Source organism: Lates calcarifer, linkage group LG23, assembly GCF_001640805.2.
Source record: "Lates calcarifer isolate ASB-BC8 linkage group LG23, TLL_Latcal_v3, whole genome shotgun sequence".
Taxonomy (NCBI): Eukaryota; Metazoa; Chordata; class Actinopteri; family Centropomidae; genus Lates; species Lates calcarifer.
This window is the reverse complement of record NC_066855.1, coordinates 7,795,518-7,815,331: the sequence shown is the minus strand read 5'-3', so window position 1 is coordinate 7,815,331 and position 19,814 is coordinate 7,795,518. Positions and strand designations below refer to the sequence as shown.

At 41.1% G+C, this 19,814-nt stretch overlaps 1 protein-coding gene across 1 annotated transcript; it reads right to left on the bottom strand.

Annotated features, from left to right (window-relative positions):
• Nucleotides 1–3,262: 3,262 nt before the first annotated feature.
• On the bottom strand, nucleotides 3,263–16,163 carry LOC108886799 (alpha-1,6-mannosylglycoprotein 6-beta-N-acetylglucosaminyltransferase B-like). The gene is made up of 17 exons (XM_018681845.1): nucleotides 16,132–16,163; nucleotides 14,260–14,375; nucleotides 11,544–11,673; nucleotides 11,238–11,386; nucleotides 9,647–9,708; nucleotides 9,263–9,436; nucleotides 8,951–9,118; nucleotides 8,574–8,743; nucleotides 8,213–8,344; nucleotides 7,139–7,272; nucleotides 5,674–5,816; nucleotides 5,398–5,553; nucleotides 5,103–5,249; nucleotides 4,874–4,990; nucleotides 4,666–4,740; nucleotides 4,218–4,378; nucleotides 3,263–4,040 (listed from the first exon to the last, which is right to left on the bottom strand). Exons 1-17 carry the CDS (start codon nucleotides 16,155–16,157, stop codon nucleotides 3,842–3,844), a joined length of 2,259 nt encoding a protein of 752 aa, XP_018537361.1. The 5' UTR covers nucleotides 16,158–16,163; the 3' UTR covers nucleotides 3,263–3,841.
• Nucleotides 16,164–19,814: the final 3,651 nt, after the last annotated feature.

Sequence of the window (19,814 nt, the reverse complement as noted above, 5' to 3'; positions counted from 1 at the left end):
TGTCTTATTTTTGTGCTTTGTCATCCACAATTTGTAAGTACATTAGTAAATGTATGTGAGATGAAAATAAAATCTGAAAAACTGATAGAGCGCAGTTCTCTGTAACATGCGATTTCTCTGAATGAATCTTTGTCTGACAGGCATGACATTAGTTGAAAGTTTGAATTAAGGTGAAACCCTCCTTTGTTGCTTTCCTCTATAAGATCCCTCATTTTTCTTGGCAGCAAAGTTTGATTTGCTACCACATTCCTCAGTTAAAAGGTATAGGAGAAAGAATCACTGTGTGCATAAAAGAGTTCCTGTCTCTCATGTAATATTAAAAAGCACTCATATAAACATTATTGAACCTCTACTGGAGCATGAACATTCCATGATGTCTGGTTGACCCTGACACCGGTTTGTGTTTCCTCCCTTGGTTTTTTATTTTTTCCTCTATCAATCATCTTTCATTTTCCAACCGTCTAATCGTTGTTTCAATGTGCAGAGGTGGGATGCAGCAAACACATGCAAATGTAGAGTGCACTTGGTGGTCAAGCACTTGTATGACTTTGAACAAACCAAGGATCCCATTTGTATTTTTAGCCAAGCCAGTGGCATGGCTCTACGGATCATATGGTCAGTCTCTTTGCAGGTCCACCACTTTACTCCAGACTGAAACATCTCAACAAATGTTGGAGAACCTATGGTGGCCTTCAGGTAACGTAAAAACATGAAATGCCATCTCTAGAGCAATTGTTTGGTTTGTCCATTCTGGTAGAAACATGGTGGTGCAACATGGCAGGACTCCATGGACGAGGTCCCACTCCTATGTTACTATTATTATACACTAATGAAAACACAGTTAATGAATGATATATTCTATCTCTGCAAAGAGATCAGCCTAAATCCCACACATTGGTCCTTTAAGATAGTGACGATAATAAACATTATACCTGCTAAACATCAGCCATATTGTCACACTGCCCTGGGCAAATAAAATATTTGTGGATGTGATCTGAAGTGGAAACTGGAGACATTTGAAAATGCACCTTTCCTCAAATGTTAATGCACAGTTACTTTTTATTTCATGATCATAAAAAAGGAAAACAAATTAAGCAGTAATTGTGTTCAGAAATTTGGGCAGCCTACTAAATCAGTTCTTAGTAACCAGAATTTCCCTTCCACTTTAGTAGATAAAACAGCTTGTGAACACTTTTTGTAAACAGCTAAGTCTTTCTATTCTCTTTGTCATGCTTTCTCATGAATTAGGAATTTTCACACATGAACCCATAATGGCATTCAGACTCAGATTAGGATCTTCCGAGAAACCTTCACTGTAATAAACACCATCAAGGCATAACAAGATTTAACATGGTTTGCGGTTATCTGAATTACAGCAAGCAAAGGAATAAACAAAGTTGGGTAGGCTGCTTATCTTGAGCCTAGAAGTTAAACGTAAGGCATAAAACCAATTTGCAGCAATAACCACACAACCCAGATGACTAAATGATCCACATCAGATGATCCACATCACTGTCTTCTCAAAACACATCACATTGCACATCAACATCAAATGGGCTTCTGTCAAACATATGGACTTTATCGGTTTTTGCACTCATACAGCCCCATGCAGTGTGAGGTCAGTGGGCAGTCATGTGGAACACTAAAATCTTTGTCTGTCCACATTTACACATTTGCTCCATATATACCCTGTGCTGTTTTTGAACCCTTAGATTGACCCTCTGCTATCAGCCCCCTGGGAAGTGAGTGACAGCTTTTATACGCCATAACACATGTAACTGATACAAATTAACATGACTCTCCAGAAATGACACATCACTCTCCAAAAATATGTTTCAGGGACGTCCCTCTGAGTCAAAAGCAACTTTTATTTTCCTTTATTCCAAACAGCCTTTTGACATAAACACAAGTTCATTTCCATCATCTTTGGACCGTTAGGCTAATTAAGCAAAAGTCACATTTGACAAGGGCCAAATGAATTCACCAAAATCCACCAAAGTCATCACAAATGTTGTTTTCATGGACCATTTCACAGCCATTTACCAGTCAATCACATTGTCAACCAGTGCTGCGGTCATAAGAGCACCCAGAGCAGCCAGGGCAGTCTGATCCCTGAGTGACAATATGTTCTGGTCACATGGAGCGTATCGGTGCGGAAAAGGTTGCTTTTTCTGCCAGTTAACATTCATGAGTGTGTCGTTTCCAAGAAAAACCTCACAATGATCCAGTTCAAAATAGCAGCTTGTTGCCATTGGTGGAGCCATCTTTGCTAACAGCTGCGCCATGTTAGTGTAGCACTTACAGCACTGATTGTGGGCTGTAGTTTGGCCTTTAGTTGTTATCATTTGTTTCTTTCACAAGCTGTTTTGCAGGCAGGGATGATGGGGTAAGTCTGTGTAACCCCTTGAGGCTTCTGACATGTAAGTGTTTAAGTGTAAAACCTCTCCATATCACTTTATGTGCTGTATGTGAGTTTCCATGTTAGCTCATATCAGCCTTGGGTGAAAAAATGCCTTTGGGGGGGGTCTACCAGTCTTTAGGTCATGAAGCAGTCAGGGAATAATTTTGAGTAAATGCAAAAACTCTGGGCAAAATGAGTCATCTGTTATGATCAAAATCATTTAAATGTGTAATTTCTAGTAAAATAACTCAAGAAAATATAATCAATCCTGCCTTCAGTGACTTTTTCCCGTTCTAAATGACGCAAAATATGTGTTTGAAAGACAAACAATGAGGTTCTGCCTATACTGGCGGGGGGCATGGGTTTAAACAGAGCTGAGGGGGTTTCCTAAGTCAGAGATGGTTGGGAACCAATGGTTTATATGACAGTATAATCATCGTCATATGGCCGTGACCTCCCAAAGGCATCCAGAGGTTATCCATGATTCACTCAGATAATGAGCCTCATCACTTACGCTGTCACCCTCTCTCCTCCGAGGCCAGGCGCTAATATTTGCAAGCCAGTGATACATTGAGGGGCTACATGAGCAGTAATCCCATGCAACACTGACCACTGTGACACATTACTGTAAATGAATGAATGATTAGATACTTATTTAGCATAATATTGAAGTGCACTTGGACTGTGTGTGATGTAGAGCAGAAGACTAGAAGTTAAACACTGAGAACTGAATGGCTTTGCAGCCTTTGGTGCCGCTTCCTGCTTCATTTAAATACACCTAAATACATTTTTTCCTCTAAAGTGCATCTTGCTTCATTTAGGACTATTTGCTTGAGGGATCAAGGAAAAGCTACAACCAGAAGTGGGATTTTATTGGGCACCATGAGACACCAGGCCTTAAATTCATTACCCTTCAACATTTCAAGTACTTAAAAAGTGTCATTCATTTTAGGTTCCTGAGTAATAACCATCATTACAAAACAAGACAAAATCTTGTCCTAGCTACAGAAATTTAAACGAAGTAGACTTTCATCCACTTGGCACAACCTCTCTCATCTTATTTTAATAATTATTAATCACTGGTGTCAGCTGCCTGCAGGACAAGTGGAAATTGCTTGATGTGTTTGTGATGAATTTCTAACTCCAAAATTGTTATGAAAAACTAAATGTCAAGGGTGCTGACTGAGAATACTCCTTCACATTACTGAAAATTCTTGATTTTCAACTCATATATTCTCAACTAATACTTCACCTTCAGCCTCTGTATGACATGAATGCCACAAAACCTTCAGTAGCATTGGCAGGAAAGCTTGGTTTCTTTGGTTGAAATCAGTTCTTTACATATAAAACGTAGTGAAGATGGCTCTGTGGTGCTGTCTTTGTTATATCACCTTTTCCTCTTCTCTCTGTGCTATTTCCTGAGTTCGCCCACACTGTTGTTTAGATGCAGTCGGGGCACAGTGCCACTTGTCCAGGTAGGTGAGCTCTGCAGGGACACAGTCTGCGATGGGAGGGGTCAGAGCCGGCACAACTGAACAGCAGAGGCTCCTGCTGAAGGCCACAGTGTCGACCCCAAGGGCTGTAGGCAGGAAACAGGTGGTTGACTTCTTGCTCCATGCTGGAGCAGCCTAGTCCGAGCCTACAAAATGGAAAATAGTGGATGGGTTTAATTGTATACATTACATCTACCAATACACATGAACATCTTTTAGATTCATATTTAACTGCTGTAATATTGGTCTGACAATTCCTTGTTTCCACATGTGAACAGATATATATCAAGAGCATTTGGAGAGGATGTCTGCTGATCTCTCACCTGGTAAACGCAGAGGGACTGTTGAGGTGGTAAAACAGAGCAGGGTCACACACCAGATTGGAGCGTCGACACGCGCTGACACATGACTGACCCAGGGGACCCAGGTGCATCCTCAGAGCGCTTGCTGGCGGCCAAGAGGGGACAGATTTACTGCAGAAGTCCTGGAGTGATTTAAGATAACAAGAAGAAAGAAAGACAGTTGATGAGAGTTTGAACCAAGTCGAAAGTAGAGCCTACAGTGGTGTGTAAATGGCTTAGAAAAAATCTTGGCTGTGATATATCACTGATCTTGTTTAGCAAACTGGCAGGATATTTATCATTTTGACTTCACAGATGTAATCAGTAGCTTTATAACTCAATTTTACATAAAACAGGTCAATGTCTATGATTCTGCAAGAGAGGGGGAGCACCCAGTAATATTATGCCAGCTCTCTTCACATCTCTGCACCTGGTGAGTGATATAAGCATGAACCCGCTCCAGCATTCCCTCACAGGTGAACTCTCGGGGGGTGAAAGGCTTCACCTGCAAAAACATACACAAAACACTTTTATTCATTGCTACTGTAGCTGAGTCTGGGGATAACAAGATGGATGTCTACATTCAGTATATATGTATGCAGTTTTATTGCAATTTCTGTTTGTGTGTTGGCAGCTACCTCTGTGCTGAGAATAGCTTTGACTGCCTCCCGTACATGGGTCCTGTTGGTCATGTCCACAGTCCACACATGAGGTTTGCCGATGAATTCTTCTGCATATGGGTGCTGGGAGGAGATCTGTGATTCAAAGTTAGAACAACAATAACAGTGTTATTTCTCTCAAAAATTATGCACAGTATCTATGTTCAAGTGCTATGCACTTGGGTTTTCACTTTGAGGAGTTACATACCTGTCTTGTGGTGGGTTTGCCCTTGTAGAAGTCATTGTTGTCTGATGAGTGTGGTGGGTCAAATTGTGGTTGAAGGAAGACACAGCCCAGAGCTATCGCCTCAATGGGTGCTGGACCCTCGTAGGGGAAACCAAGACCTACAAACACCTGCAGGGGAAGCAGCAGAGGGATGATGATGCATCTCAATGAGGGTCAAGTGATTCATAATACCTCCTACAAGATCATGTCATAGATGTCTCAGTAGGGTAATTCAAATTCACTGGCTTCTTTATTCTGACATGAGCTCTTATCTGACCTTGGCTCTGCGGAGAAGCCGCAGGAAGTGTTCCTGAGTCAGCAGGCCGTGGTTTCTGACGAAGCTGGGCAGATTCGAGGTGTGTCCCGGAGGCTGGTAGACTGTGGCATGGGTCTCCAGCTCCTCACTGATCACCTCCACATATTCAGATTTACCCTGGACACAAAGTATATGCACTTTGTGAAATCTCTTACCACCATGTAAGATCAGCAGTAGTAAGGTTTCTTGCTATAGCTCACCATCTTTAGATACACTTTACTCTTTTGGTCATCATACCTGCCACATGTAGTCCTGTTTGCCGTAGACGACTGCTATCCTGTCTTTCCTGTAGGTCTCTGGCTCCAGCTCCTCCTCTCTCACCTCCGCCCTCGCTGCCTCCTCACTCACAAAGCCCAGGAAGGAGTTATCAGGAGTGTGAGCTGGAGACAACAGAAACATAGAGCAGTTTGATAACATGTGAAAAGATAAAGGAAGGAAGGAGTGTCCCCAAACTCATTTTAAAGGTGTCTTAAATACAGTTCTTATTTTACTAAAACATGATGAAAGATAGTGAATGCCTGTGCCACAGATCTTCCTTGAAGGCAACATAAAAGAAAAACACAGTGAAGGAAATATGACCAAAAATGACTTTTGGACAGACATTGCACAGTCCAAGATCACAGGTGAATAACAGCTAAGATAAAAAAAAAATTGTGAGAGAGGAAAAACATAAGGCGCAGTATAAATCAGCTGTTAGAGGAAATGAGATTTCTACATATATGAGAGTTTCGTGTCAGGCTGTTTAGATAGGCAGCTGCCACCCTGCTGCCCTCTGACACACTGAGGAAGGTGTGAGAGATGAGTATTTACTTTAGAAGGAATGTGTGTGTGTGTGTGTGTGTGTGTGTGTGTGTGTGTGTGTGTATGTGTGTGTCATTCTCTCTGTCTCAAGACTGTTGCCAGTTTTCCCCTCATTCACCCTCATTACAGCAGCACAGAATTTCCTCCTGGCTCAGTTCCATTTGTCGCCAATTGTCTCCAACACCTCTATAGGTTTTACACACTCACCTATCCGATTAGCAGAGATATGCAACAACACACTGATATGATCAACATTATGCAGCTTGCGGGGGTTTGAAGGAAAAGCTGTGAAAGAATGAAGTCTCTGTCTGTTTACAGTTCTGCTTTGTCTGCTTGTCTGTTTGGTGCAATCCTCCAGAACTACCTTCAAAGCAGAAGCATAATCACTTTTCCTTTTCTCACAGTGTCTTTTTTTCCTCTCTTCTCTCTGCATCTTTGTTTCTTTCTCTCTTTCTGCCTTCCCCCTGCCATCAGCTAACAGCCATCTCTTTCTCCTCCTCAGCAGGACAAATAAACAGCGCTTCAGGCTGAGGGATGAAGAGTGGCTCTCGGCCCAGCGCCTCCAGCTCGTCTCCATCTCCCGGCAGGGTGGGAAAGATGACAGGGAGAGGTGTTGGAATGAAAGCTCTGTCTGGGCACCAAGTTTATTTAACCTAGCTATTAATCCTCTCAGCTGTGAGGAGGACGCTCAGAGGGGTGTACGTGAAGGATCAGCACTGCAGCAAGATATAAATATGTGTAAATGCATGTGTGTATATATATATGTACATGTCTCCACGAGTGCATTCTGAATCGGAAAGCCAGTCCCAGCCAGCCACTATCATACAGTTATCACATCTCACACAGACAGCGAGTCACATGATTGCACGGTGTAAACACATTACATGATGCTGGTACTCACGGAACATGGTCATATACTGCAGAGGCTGGAGACCCCATCTGCCCCACAGTGTTTTATACCCATGGCTTTGTGCATAGCTCCCCAAGTTAAAGGCAGGTTCAGTGCCGAAAGAGTCCAGGATTCTGAAGCGGCACCTAGAACAATTAAAAAAAAATTAAATAAATTTATACCAAAAGAAATCTTTGATATATTTGATTTACTACAAGTTTATCAATTCAGCAATGATCACATGATCACATCACCAATTCAGATTTGTAATATATTCTAAGGGTTACAGTAGAAAATAAGCAAAAATATTTTAATATTGTATATTCTAAATTTTACATTTTACTTTGATATTGTGTTGCATGAAAAATGTAGTGGAATCATGGTCTGTCTACTTCACATTAAAACAGTATTAGACCACTGCAAGCTATATAAAATAGTCATCTTTTTAGTATTGTTGCTATAATAATTTAAGTGAAGGTCAGAGTTTATTCATCTTTATGTGACGATCTGTCCCCAATGTGACTTTTGGTTTCTTGGTTTTACTTTGGTAATTATTATTTCTCTAGTATCTCCTGTGTTCTTGGTTTGTTTTTAGTATTCCTTCCCCTTTGTGTCTCTGGTGTCCGTGTGTTTCCTGTTAAATTTTGTAGTTAGTCATCCTGGTTTACTTCTGTTGTTTTTACTTCCTGTCTTTGTCTGTTTCCCTCCATTTTTCCTGCCCCACCTGTGTCATATTAGTAATTATCTGTGGTGTGTATTTAAGTCCTGCCTCTCCCATTTGAGCATTGTGCAGTTGATCTTCCATGCACTCCCTGTGTGCTCCCAGTGCGTTCTGAGACCTTTTTCCTGTTTAGACTTCGTCACCTTCATCTGCTACGTAAGCCTCGAGCTCTCTTTTTGTTATTAATAAATCTGTGAACATCACCATTTTCTGCATTTCGGCCTAACCCCTGCATCCCTAACCCCTAAAACACTTTATTTATCATAACATGAAAGACAATGAAACACACTCACAGCTCATTGTAGATTTTCTAAAACTAGGTAAATATAAAGCATAAGTATGTATTTAGACAACTGTAGTCATACTGGTAATGTTGGAAAGCCAGTCCCATGGCTCCTTGAAGGTGAGCAAGGCCATGGTAGTCCGTATAGATGAGGTCAAAGGTCAGGGGCCTCTTGATTGGACAACTGCCACGGCCAGGAGCAGCACCTATCAGGCTGGGCCGGTCACAACAAACATGCATCACACCACTTCTTGCACAGCATCATCCAGCACTGATCTCTCATGTCATTACATCACGTATCAGTGATACCAGATGTTAAAATCATGCCCAGTATAATTACCAATTAAAATAATTTTGTGTGTACCGTATCCAAACAAACAGAACAATTTTGACCCAGATGAAAACAACTAGTAGAAGTAGAGGGAATCAACAGCGGTGGCAACCTGTGGAGCTGCTGCTGTGAGGTACTGAAGGTTAGGTTGTGGCCCAGGATTGTCAGACAGGCACTGAGGTCAGCCCATTGGACCAGCTCCCCTAGAGGTCCCCCTCTTTCCACCATAGCTTCAAAACGCTGACCAACACTCCCAGCCAGGGCACCTGGATAAAGCAGCACCTAAATGATGGTTAAAGTCCAAAACAGACAACAGGTTTATAGTAAAAAAAAAGTTCTAATTTCTATACTTTCATTGCTTTATTAAGCTTAAGGTTCTGTAAACTATCAAGTTCTAAAAACATGATATATGACAGAGTGATTTTAGCTATTCTCTTGAAAATCCAGGAGTAAAAACTAAATGATGCTTAACAGACCAGTTGTATATACCCTCATCTGGTTCGACACCGTCTTGTTGCTGCTCCGCCTCATCCTCAGACCAGCCTGTATCCACGGTTCAGACATCCTCTCCACTCTGGAACGGATAAAGTTTACTGCAGGGCCACTGTTGTTGCTGATGACCTCATATAGTTGGCCCAGGGATGTACGTATCTCAGCCTGTGCACAGTTATCACGTAAAACACAGTGGGATAGTGCAAAAATGTAAATCTGATGGAAATGACTAGTCGTGTTTTAATAGACTACACCCTCTAAATATCATTCTGTGTAATACACAATGACATTAACTTGATGTGAATGTACCTTCTCTGTACAGGTGTGAGGTTTCTTGTGCCATGGCAGTGCAGAGTGGTTCCTTCCAAGGCGAGAGGGACAAAAGTCTTCTATTTGGCTGAGGTAAGTCAATATGGAGCAGGTGGTACCATCCACCCCATAAAAGGCATAGCAGGGGTCTGACTGCCAACGTGCCTGCAGAAACTGCCAGAGAGACAGAGGTTACATTGATACAATGATAAACCAAAAACAATTGTGCGGGCTACAACATAAAGTTCCTATTATCCAGTTCAGATACTTAAATATACACATCAGACTTAAAACATTAAGTCAAGGTAAGATGTTTAATACAACCATAACAGTGCACACGCAGCCATGAAGTTCATGCTACCACATATATTTTCACTTTCTCACCTCCACTTTCTCAGCACACACCGGATATGCAGTATCCATTGGCACCTCACACTCATTGGGCCCTATGGGTAAGATATTAGCCGTCACGCAGTTTTTCTTTTAGAGGCCATTTTGAATGCATCATTATTCCACAGTCCTGGCTTTAGTAACAAAAAGCACATTGTAGAGTGAGCTCAATGCGGGTAATGAAGAACAGTGGATAATAACTTTGATATACTGAAATGTGCACAATGAATAGCAGCCATCAGCACGATGTATAGTGCTGCCATGCATGTAAGAGGCATTAAAGTAGAGGCAGTGTGTTCTCAGAGGCCCTTTCCCGTAAGCCCCCCCTCACCCCACCACCACCACCATCTCTAGCCAATGTCAATCAACTGAAATGAACACACACACATGCTCATTCACACACACCTGACCCACCTGCCTCCTACCAACCATTCCCTTTTACAATGCTAGCATTTGCCAAAACACACAGTCCTCGACTGTGTAAAACAACCTAGTAAAAAGGGAAAAAAGGGAGAAAAAAAAAGATAAGAAATAGCTGAGGTGTGAAAGCCTAAAAACAGTGATATGCTATAGGAGCACGGCAAAAAAGAAAAAAAAGTGCTCCCTCTGCAAAAACAAGAGTATGAGTAGACAAGTTGGTGAAAGGACTCCTGGGTAATTCAGTCATATTTTATGGTGTGAGGTAATGTGAGAGGAAGAGGGTGAGGGGTGAGCAGGCTGGTGATGGGGAAGTGTGTGCTTGTGTGCATGCGGGTGGGCACGGGTGCTCGTAATACACTGTATGTGTGTGCACATGTCATCAAGTGTGTACCCTGTCATATGCACGGTACGGTATCTGTGTGGCCCAAGCTTTTTGAATTCCTTTTTTCAGGGAGGGAGGCTAAGCGTGCACCCACTCATCCCTATACCTCTCTCACACATGTACTCACACGCATACACAACCCCTCGCGTGCCAACCAGGGTGTGTAACCCAACTCTCACCTGACACCTCTCATGAGGGTCGTAGCATAGATGTAAACTTTTTTTCCTCCCCATGGCCAGTTGATCAGCGCTGGTTCGATGGGACTTGTTAAACCTCTATTCAAGGACTTCATCCCCCATAACCACCTGCACCCACTGCCCTTTAACCCCCCCATTCACACCCTCCACTATCACAGCTTGTTAATTTCACTGTGTGGTTAACCTCTATTGAGGCTATGAACCATGCATTTGGCTCAAAGTATCACACTCCCACTGCAGGCAACCACAGAAACGCTTGCAATTGGCCAATTATTGAAGTTGGCAACATGCAGTGAGTGTATTTATTTGGTGTAGCCAGAATATTAAAGCATGTTATAACTGGAACAAACCATAAAATCTCTGTTTTAACTTGAACAATGAAGTGCTTTTAATAAAATACACATTAAAATGAAAGAAATAAAAAGCCTGCAAGTTTTAGATGTGATACAACTATTCTTCTCACTTACTCTCGTTTAACCCTCCGAGTCAATTCAAAAGGCAACTAAGGAGGTAATATCTCCCCAAATATAATAAAGAAAGCAAGTCACGTGAGACAAACTGCATGTGGTTTAGGTCTGGGCTTTACCTATGTGTGCTCTGTGGTCATCATGTGGTGGCAGTGTGTGAGACTGATGCTGTTGGTGGTGGTGACGGCTGAGCTGATCAAGCCTCTGGGACACTCTCTTAAGCTCCCTCTCAACCAGCCGGGCCAAGCTTTGCTGGTCCTGTCTAAAGCTGGAAAACAAATACAAACTAACAAGTAACCAAACACTGTATGCATTTATACAAGCTATTTCTTTGCTGTGTACACAGAACCACTAACAATGAATCACATTTGTATTTATATGTACTGATATCCATATATGTTAGAAAGATGGTTGTTGTTGAGTACCTCTGCAGCAGCAGACTGAGATCATCTCTGCTCAGCTGGGTGACGTCTCTCTCTCTGCTCAGCCTCTGCACCTGAGTGCTCAAAGCCTCCAGGCGCAGAGCCAGCCTACGAAAGCCAAGGCCACGCTGACCTGTGACATAGAGTATACATCATATAAGTACAGTATCATACGTCCCCACCCCCCACACACCCACCCACCCATCCATCCTAATGTCTAATGTTTTCCTGAGTAGGGAATTTTGTTCTGTGTATCATGAAACAGCAGGGTTATGTAATGTTGTTTTCTTTACTTGATAGTGCTGCAAATGAAGCAGTGATTGTGGTCATGTGTATTTTCCACATTCCATGTATGGGGTTAATGTCATTTCTACAGAGGTTAATTTTCCAAAAGAATAATTTTACCCAATTTTACAACATATAAAGATGGTGGTGTTCATCATTTTAAAAAGCAAATATTTCTAAAATTGTAACTGGAGCTTTGTGGTCATCTCACATTAACACACACACACACTGGAGCATATATTCATACAGATATACTATATGCATATTTTTTGTAAATATTCCCACAGACACTCTCTAAAGTGAACTGCTGTGCTCATATGCTGTGGAAATGCTCATTCAAGGTCATATTTCAACATGTACATGTATTCGCTGACACTGCATTTACACAGCATCCACTAAACAGTGCTTTCTAACTACTTTGGCTTGTGAGCCTTTAAAAGTAATGTCTGTAATGTAATGTCTCTTTGCAACCCCTTGTCATGTGTTATGGGCTTCATGGAGACACGGGTTGTGAGCATTGAGCGGAGTCAGTGCTGGACTGACCTGAAGTGGCAGTGTTCACAGTTAAGCACTCTGTTAGCACACCTGGCTAGCTGCCAGACAATCTACTGTACTGTAGTAACCAGACAGGTTGTTTGTGAGGTCAGGGGTCGCTGGTGGAGTTAGGGTTGATTAGATGTCCGTGGGGATATAGCTTTACCCTGTGACACACAGTAAAAAATCCCCAAAACTGGTGATGTCACTTCATCTCTGTTTGCTCAGCTGACTATCAGCGTATCGCTGCTTACATTCCCCTGGGGCCCTTTTGGCACAGAGGCAATGAAAGATGAATGGGAGAAAAGAGTTGGGATCCTGTAACAACTTTATGTAAGTTGTGTAAGAAAAGTATATGACCAAACCAGCTTGTAAAAGTGTATATGTGCAGTTTATAAAATTGTGTGTGTGTGTGTGTGTGTGTGTGTGTGGTGTGTGTGTGGGTATGGTGGTGTAGGTGTGTATATAACCCTTACTTATTTGTCACATTACACACTAGAAAATATAGGATATTTCTGCACATTGTAAAATCCCATGGAGACAGAAAATATACAGAATACATAGATTCCTATGTGCTTTCATAGCACAATAATACTTTTTAATTGAAATCCAAAGACACTTCTGTTTTTTGTCATTGCATACTATTCTGTTTAAGAATTTCCTTAAAATTAATTAGTTATGTGCGTGGCAGCCATCCTTTTTCCTAAAGCAAACAGCACCCCTACATGAGTCATAACTTAATTCACTTATGTAATTTCCAATTTCGGGCAGGAAATGCTCATTTTAGAATTAAACATAACATCTCATCGGTAACACAGATGATTTTTCACAGAGACTAGTTGAAAACTGAGCATTTGATTATAAATTTGAGTTGGGATTAACTCTGCGAGCCTGACCAACAGCTTCCCACATGTGGTATATTTTTCAACACAAGCCGTTGCTGGGTGGTTATTTGTATACAAGCCGTGGTGGGTCCCTGAAAGCCAGGGCTGTTGTGGGTCTGTGGCTGATATGCACCAGTGGATTACATTGTCTGCTAAAAAATATTTTCCTAGATTTCAAGGATGAATGGATGAGGATGTTTAGATAAAAAGTCATCTTCTTTGATTATATTTTGAAACTGTTTCATCAGTGACCAGATTTTCCAAGTTTTTCTCAGAAGTCAATTCAAAGTTAAGTTACAAAAAATGAAATGTATCATATATTAGCTTCTATGTCAGACTCTCATTTTTCATATGAGGTCTAACTGAAAAGAGAAACTGAATCTGTTACTGCCCGAATAATGCAGACACCATTAAAGAATATTCTAATTTATTCATCAAATGCACAAAAAAGACAGGGGAAAAAAGTACTCTGGAGCAGACTGTGGACAACATTTGTCTCTTCCTTGTAAACCAGGAAGAACACTTTTGCCCACACAACCTTATCCACTGCCCCCTTAAATACCCTCCCTTGAGGAAACTGTTTAGCCAGACATCTGAATTGAGTAGGGGTACATCTTGTCCACAAACCCACAACTGTCAGACACATGGGAGGACCCACCACGAATTGTGAACAAACCTTCATCTTACACTTGAAAGACAGACCGGTCAGGTCTTATCCTTCCAAAGACACAGACGCAGCAAATGTGCAGATGGGAAAAGAAACATTTCCCCAGCAATTGCTCAATTTCAAGACATCTCATTACATCTGACCATGATTCATTTGTTCTATAATTTCATTATTCTTCATTAAATTCATTATTTGGGCTATTTTCATTTGATTCATTTTACTCATATTCTGTGTTATCCATGGTTATGTGGGTATTTTTACATTTTTGCTATTAAAAAAACTCAAGGCCTCTGTTTTACCAAATAAAGGTCAATCTCAGCTAAACAGTGTGTGCCTGTGTGTGAGTTACCCTGTTCCTCAGGTGACCTCCCAGCAGGTTCATCCGTGGTTATCTCCAGTGGCACCCAGAGGCTCTGTAGCAGCAGAGTGAAGACTGACAGGCACAGACAGAGCACCAGGCAACCACTAGAGGGCACAATAGAGAGATAAACCTCAAATGCTACAGCGAAATGGCAGCATACAGTTCATCAGCAGGCCCCAGCTTTTTTTGTCTCATGTACCTCCATAGCCCACAGCCACATCACACACCACATAACTTAAGTATCACTTCACCGACTCCACCATCATATTCCAAATGTATTTATTTGGACTGATTTCAAAGTGAATGATATTTGGAACAATTTTAACGTATAAGTGCACATTCATACTACTTTGGTGTGCCAGAGGCTGAACATTTTAAGCATTTGTCCAACTGTTAATGTATTACTTTTAGCTAACTATTCAAACTGTTAATTCATTACTTTTAGCCAGTGATTTGAACCGTTTAGTCATTACTTTTAGCTATTATTTCAACCATTTACCAATTTCTTTTAGCTATCTGTTTCAAATGCATTTAGTGGTCTTTTTTCAACCATATATCCATTACTTTAAGCTAACTATTAGAACTGTTACTTTAGCCAGCTATTGTTTAGTCAGTACCTTTAGCTATCTATTTTGAATACTCATCAATTACTTTAAGCTAAACCGACTTTTCTGCTGACAAAGCAAATTAGTTTTGCACATGTGGCGTTACAGCTGACTCAGTACATGTGTATATGTTTTTAATCAAATCATAATTTCTATGTTCTCAAATGAGTTGAGTCTTTCCACAAATACCATAGAATAATCGTATACGGTATACAATATAATGTTGAAAATGAATTGAAGATCAAATCTTTCATCATATTTTTTAATCAACACAGACACAGCAGTATATTCAATAGAACATACAACCTCTCATATGTCATTGTTTTCTTAGTATGCATATTAGCCACATATTGGACACGACATAACAGGTCACTTTTAAATCATTTGTGTCATACCCAACCAGTTAAATCTCCTTTTAACCCCATAGATTTGATTTTAAGAGCAGACCTAATGCAATAAAACTGTACAGCCTGACTCTGCCTGACTCTGCCACCAAATACACTGAGTACGTGGGGAACTAAATTGTTCCATGACTTCAAGTGAGAAGACCCTAGTGTGTCAAAACGAATATCTGAAGCGTGATGTGCCATTTTAGCATGTGTCTGCTCACTGCTCACATGGGCTCCCAGCTTCACTTTAACTGGGGCAGAGAGAGCAGTCACTTCACTCTCACTTTCATCAGGCCAGTAAATCCACCGACCGTCATCCAGAGAAACCTGGTGTAGCAGAGCTCAAAAACATACACAAACAGTTTTATGGCTCTCCTAGTGCCTGTAAAGCTCCAGATTCACACCCAGACAAATTATTTCCATTCAATTCCATTAGTCTGCATTTCATCAAAGTTGTCAGAGCACTCATCACAACATCACATGTGTTCGGTTGAGGGTTTATATGGAAAAGTAGCACTGCTGTAAGGAATCATATCAAAACAGATTACTGTGTGATACTTGGCCTTACATCTACTGCAGGTGACAAATGCTGGGGAGATCCAGCTCTAAATAAACAGAAGAAATTATTATGATTATAACAAGTCATGCATTACGCTGTACGTTGTCAGTAAGCCTAGCAGTCACTGTGAGGTTCCACTCAAATATTAGATGTCAAAATGAGAATAACAGTTGGATCTTTTTTTCTTTCAGCCAGCTTGATTGAGTCCACGAATGAGATTAGTTGTGTCAGTTACTCTTTACTGTACATCTTTACCACTTCTGTTCATTGATAAGCCACTGATCTAATGACGCTAATGATGCCTTACCTGCGTGGTCGTAGTGCAACACGCATGGCCTTCTGTTTACAGGATGTTGGCGCTCACTGTCAAAATAAAGACAGTGCAAACACAGTAAGTGCATAATGCTAAAGCATAATCATTACACAATTACATTTTCCACTCCCCTATTTGGGTCTAAGTACTAAACATCCATTGTATATTATTTTCAAATTACAAATGAGTGGTCACACTTTCCACATGAATTGCATGAATAAAGTCTGTAGACTTAAATAGATTTCAAAGTAATGCCATTGCCTTTTCAGTCTGTGGTCATTCTGTGATGGTGTTAAACATGTTCATCAGACTGATAGAAATACTGAACAGAAACATAACAAAACTGCTGCTACCAAACTTTTGTTCTGCATCAATGTGAGACAGATATAGAGAAGTTTCAATAGCTTGGTGTGCAAGACAAGCCAGCACATGGACAACCACACGCGCACACACACACACACGCACGCACACACACACACACACACACACACACACACACACACACACACACACACACAGACATACACATCCTCACCTCCTTGGGCCTCCATCCCAACCCACTGGCAAGTCTCCAGGCCTGTTGTCAAAACACACAAACTATGAGAAAATAACATTGGGGCTGGGAAGTATCTTGCCTCCCTTTTTTGTCTCTTTTCGATCTCTTTCCCTCCTTCTCTGGCCGTGGCTTTTCTCTGGCTCAGAGCCTATGGGTAGGCATCCTGCTGTTGTCAAGGTAACCTGACTCCCCTTTAAAAAAAACAATACCCAGAGTGCTGCTTAGGCCTTTCAAAGATACAATGGAGCCCACGCTATTGGGTGACGCGGTTTCTTTCAGTCTCACTGGCTAGAGTTAAGCCTATGTTGTGAAGTGATACTCAAGAGGGAAGCTCATTTGAATAGCTCAAATGGTGCAAACCTTTGGCTCTGAATACACAATACAGACAAAAGATGGTACAAATTTAAAGACAGTAACAATAATAATGATAACAATAGATCTTGGGAAATACCCAGTGGAAACTCTACAACAGTTACAAAATAAACTGTGATTCTGACTTAGTGTGAATTATCTGGTTACACAATTGCCAGATAATTCAGTCAGACAGGAATGCATTTATTTCTTTGGAGGATCCATTTTGTTTAGAAATGAATGGATGAGATGTGAAAAAGAGGGTTTACCAAGTTATTTAAAGCTCTCATTTCTTTAAGGAAAAGTATACTTCAGTGAGCCTCGATGGTTATTATTGTTAGTCAGATTATTCAAATGACTGATTTACTAAATCATGCATGATGTGGAGACTTGTTGATAAGATCAGGGCTCTCAGATACCTGAAGAGGGCGCCAAAGTGGCGAGGTGTTCAGGCCAGGACCAGTAACAGAAAACCAGTGTAACCGCAAATGTTTTCCTAAAGGACTGAAAAAAAAAATGCTCTAATATGTGTCATGTGAGAAGGTATAGTTCTGCATTATCCTGTCAAGACTGACTTTAAGTAACTGTAATTCAGAAACAAAAATGCTATTGTAATGTATTTGTTTGCCTCTGAAAATAGTGATCATGAGAATGAACATGCAACAGTAATTAGAGGGACTACAGATCACAGAGTCATACACCATGCCAAACGTTTCCACACTAGTTAACTAATTAACAACATCCCATTTGGATGGAGATAGATCAGAGCACATAGGTCATTTGGAGAAGGATTAGCTTGCTCAATTGCCTGGCATATAGAGATAATACAAAGAGAGAATGTACTAATGTCTTTCAAAATAGGCCAGTTAGCTGTTGACTTAAAGGTACATATGTCACACCACCTCCAGCCACAACACTGAAACCTGATTGGCTGATGGCACCAGCTCCAAGTGAGTTGAGGTAAACCTGATGAGTAGAGGTTTACCAGGAAACATACCAGGTCAAATTTGTTTGACAATGAACTCTACAGGAGGTCTCATTCAACTTTCATTATTGATTAATCTCTTTGTTTATTAATGAAAAAACAAGTCCTCACATTGGAGAAACTGTCACTGGCAAATGATTGAATGTTTTAGCTGACTTAAAATGATTAAGAGGCAGTTTCTGAGGGAAAATAGCATTTCACATTCACTTTGCCTGTCCACATTTTCCCAGTCAGTCCAGTTCTTTAATCTCTCTAGGCTACTGAGGTCTATTTAATTGTCTAAGCTTCAGTGTGTCCAACAAGCTCACAAATCTGTGTTTTGCTATAATGAAACCCTGTTCTCACTGGCACAGAATCCACAAGTGAAAAGGTTCTGATTTTATTATAAAATTCATGCTGTCTCACAGAATGTGTATGTAAACAAGTCTCCGTGTACGCCTCTCTGTATGTGAGCACAAGTGAGTGTACATGTGAGATCAGGTGGAGTGGGAGGGAACCGGGTACTGGGGTGGGATTGGTCACCAAACTGATGTCACGCAGTGTGTGGGAGCGGAAGGATTTGATGAGCATAAACCTCCATAAGCTAGGACCTAAAGGCTTACTGGCTTTACACCCATCTGTTTCCCTCTCTCTCTCTCCCTCTCTTTCTCTCTCTCTCTCTCTCTCTCTCTCTCTCTCTCTCTCTCTCTCTCTCACACACACACACACACACACACACACACACACACACACACACACACACACTTGTACACCTATCTTTGTGGGGACTCATCACTGACATAAAGCATTCCCTTGCCCCTTAATCTTAACTATCACAAATGAATGCTTATCCCTAACCCAAACCTAAACCTAATTCTAACCATAACCCTAAACCAAGTATTAAACCCCAGCTTACATAACTTGTGGGGTCCAGCATTTTGGTCCCCACAAGTATAGTGGGCTCCCACTTTTCAGGTACCACAGATATAATAAAACAAGCTCATGAAGACTCACAAACACACACACTGGCAAATCATTCAAACCCACTCACCTCTTTTCTTATCTTTGTAATCACACAACTAAAAATGCATGCACACACACATGAACACAAAACCAATACATCCATAGACACAAACTGTCTGGCTGTACTGTACAAGTATTTAGGTCAGTCAGATAACATTTTTTCTGACACTGCATCCAAATTAAATATGAAATCATCTTGCAGGATTAGGATGTTCTGCCTACCTCATATGACATGGCTGCTCTCTTCTTTCCAACACTTTTCTGTGCCAAATAGATCAGCATAAGCTGTTCAAAATAAACTAGTCATACTTTGTAGATGCCACTTTGGTGAGACAAAACACAACAGATAATATGCAGAGCATTAATACTGTGTGAGGTTATTTGGTGCTGAGATGTGGATGGATTTGTCTTGTGGTATTTGGGTGGGGAACATGTCCAGCTTCTTAAAAAATGCTGCTACATTGTTGGCTAAGGATGAAAGATCACCCATACACTCCATCACACACATCTGCACTCTTGCTTGAATGGTTTTAACCTAATTTTGCAGCCAGTGATTGCTTTTTACTTGCTATTGCAGCACTAAGACAGTCATACTAAATGAGGACATGAAACACGTCAGCCACATTTAAGAGGAACAAGACATGGCCGAACAACATTTTACTCTGACTTGTTCTGGAAGGCAACGATGGCTCCACAATTTAATTATCAGTAATAGCTGTCATGTGTTGGGCGGTTGTGTTTTGGTGGTTGCTTTGAGCACTGGACAAAGACAGGGTTTGTTGC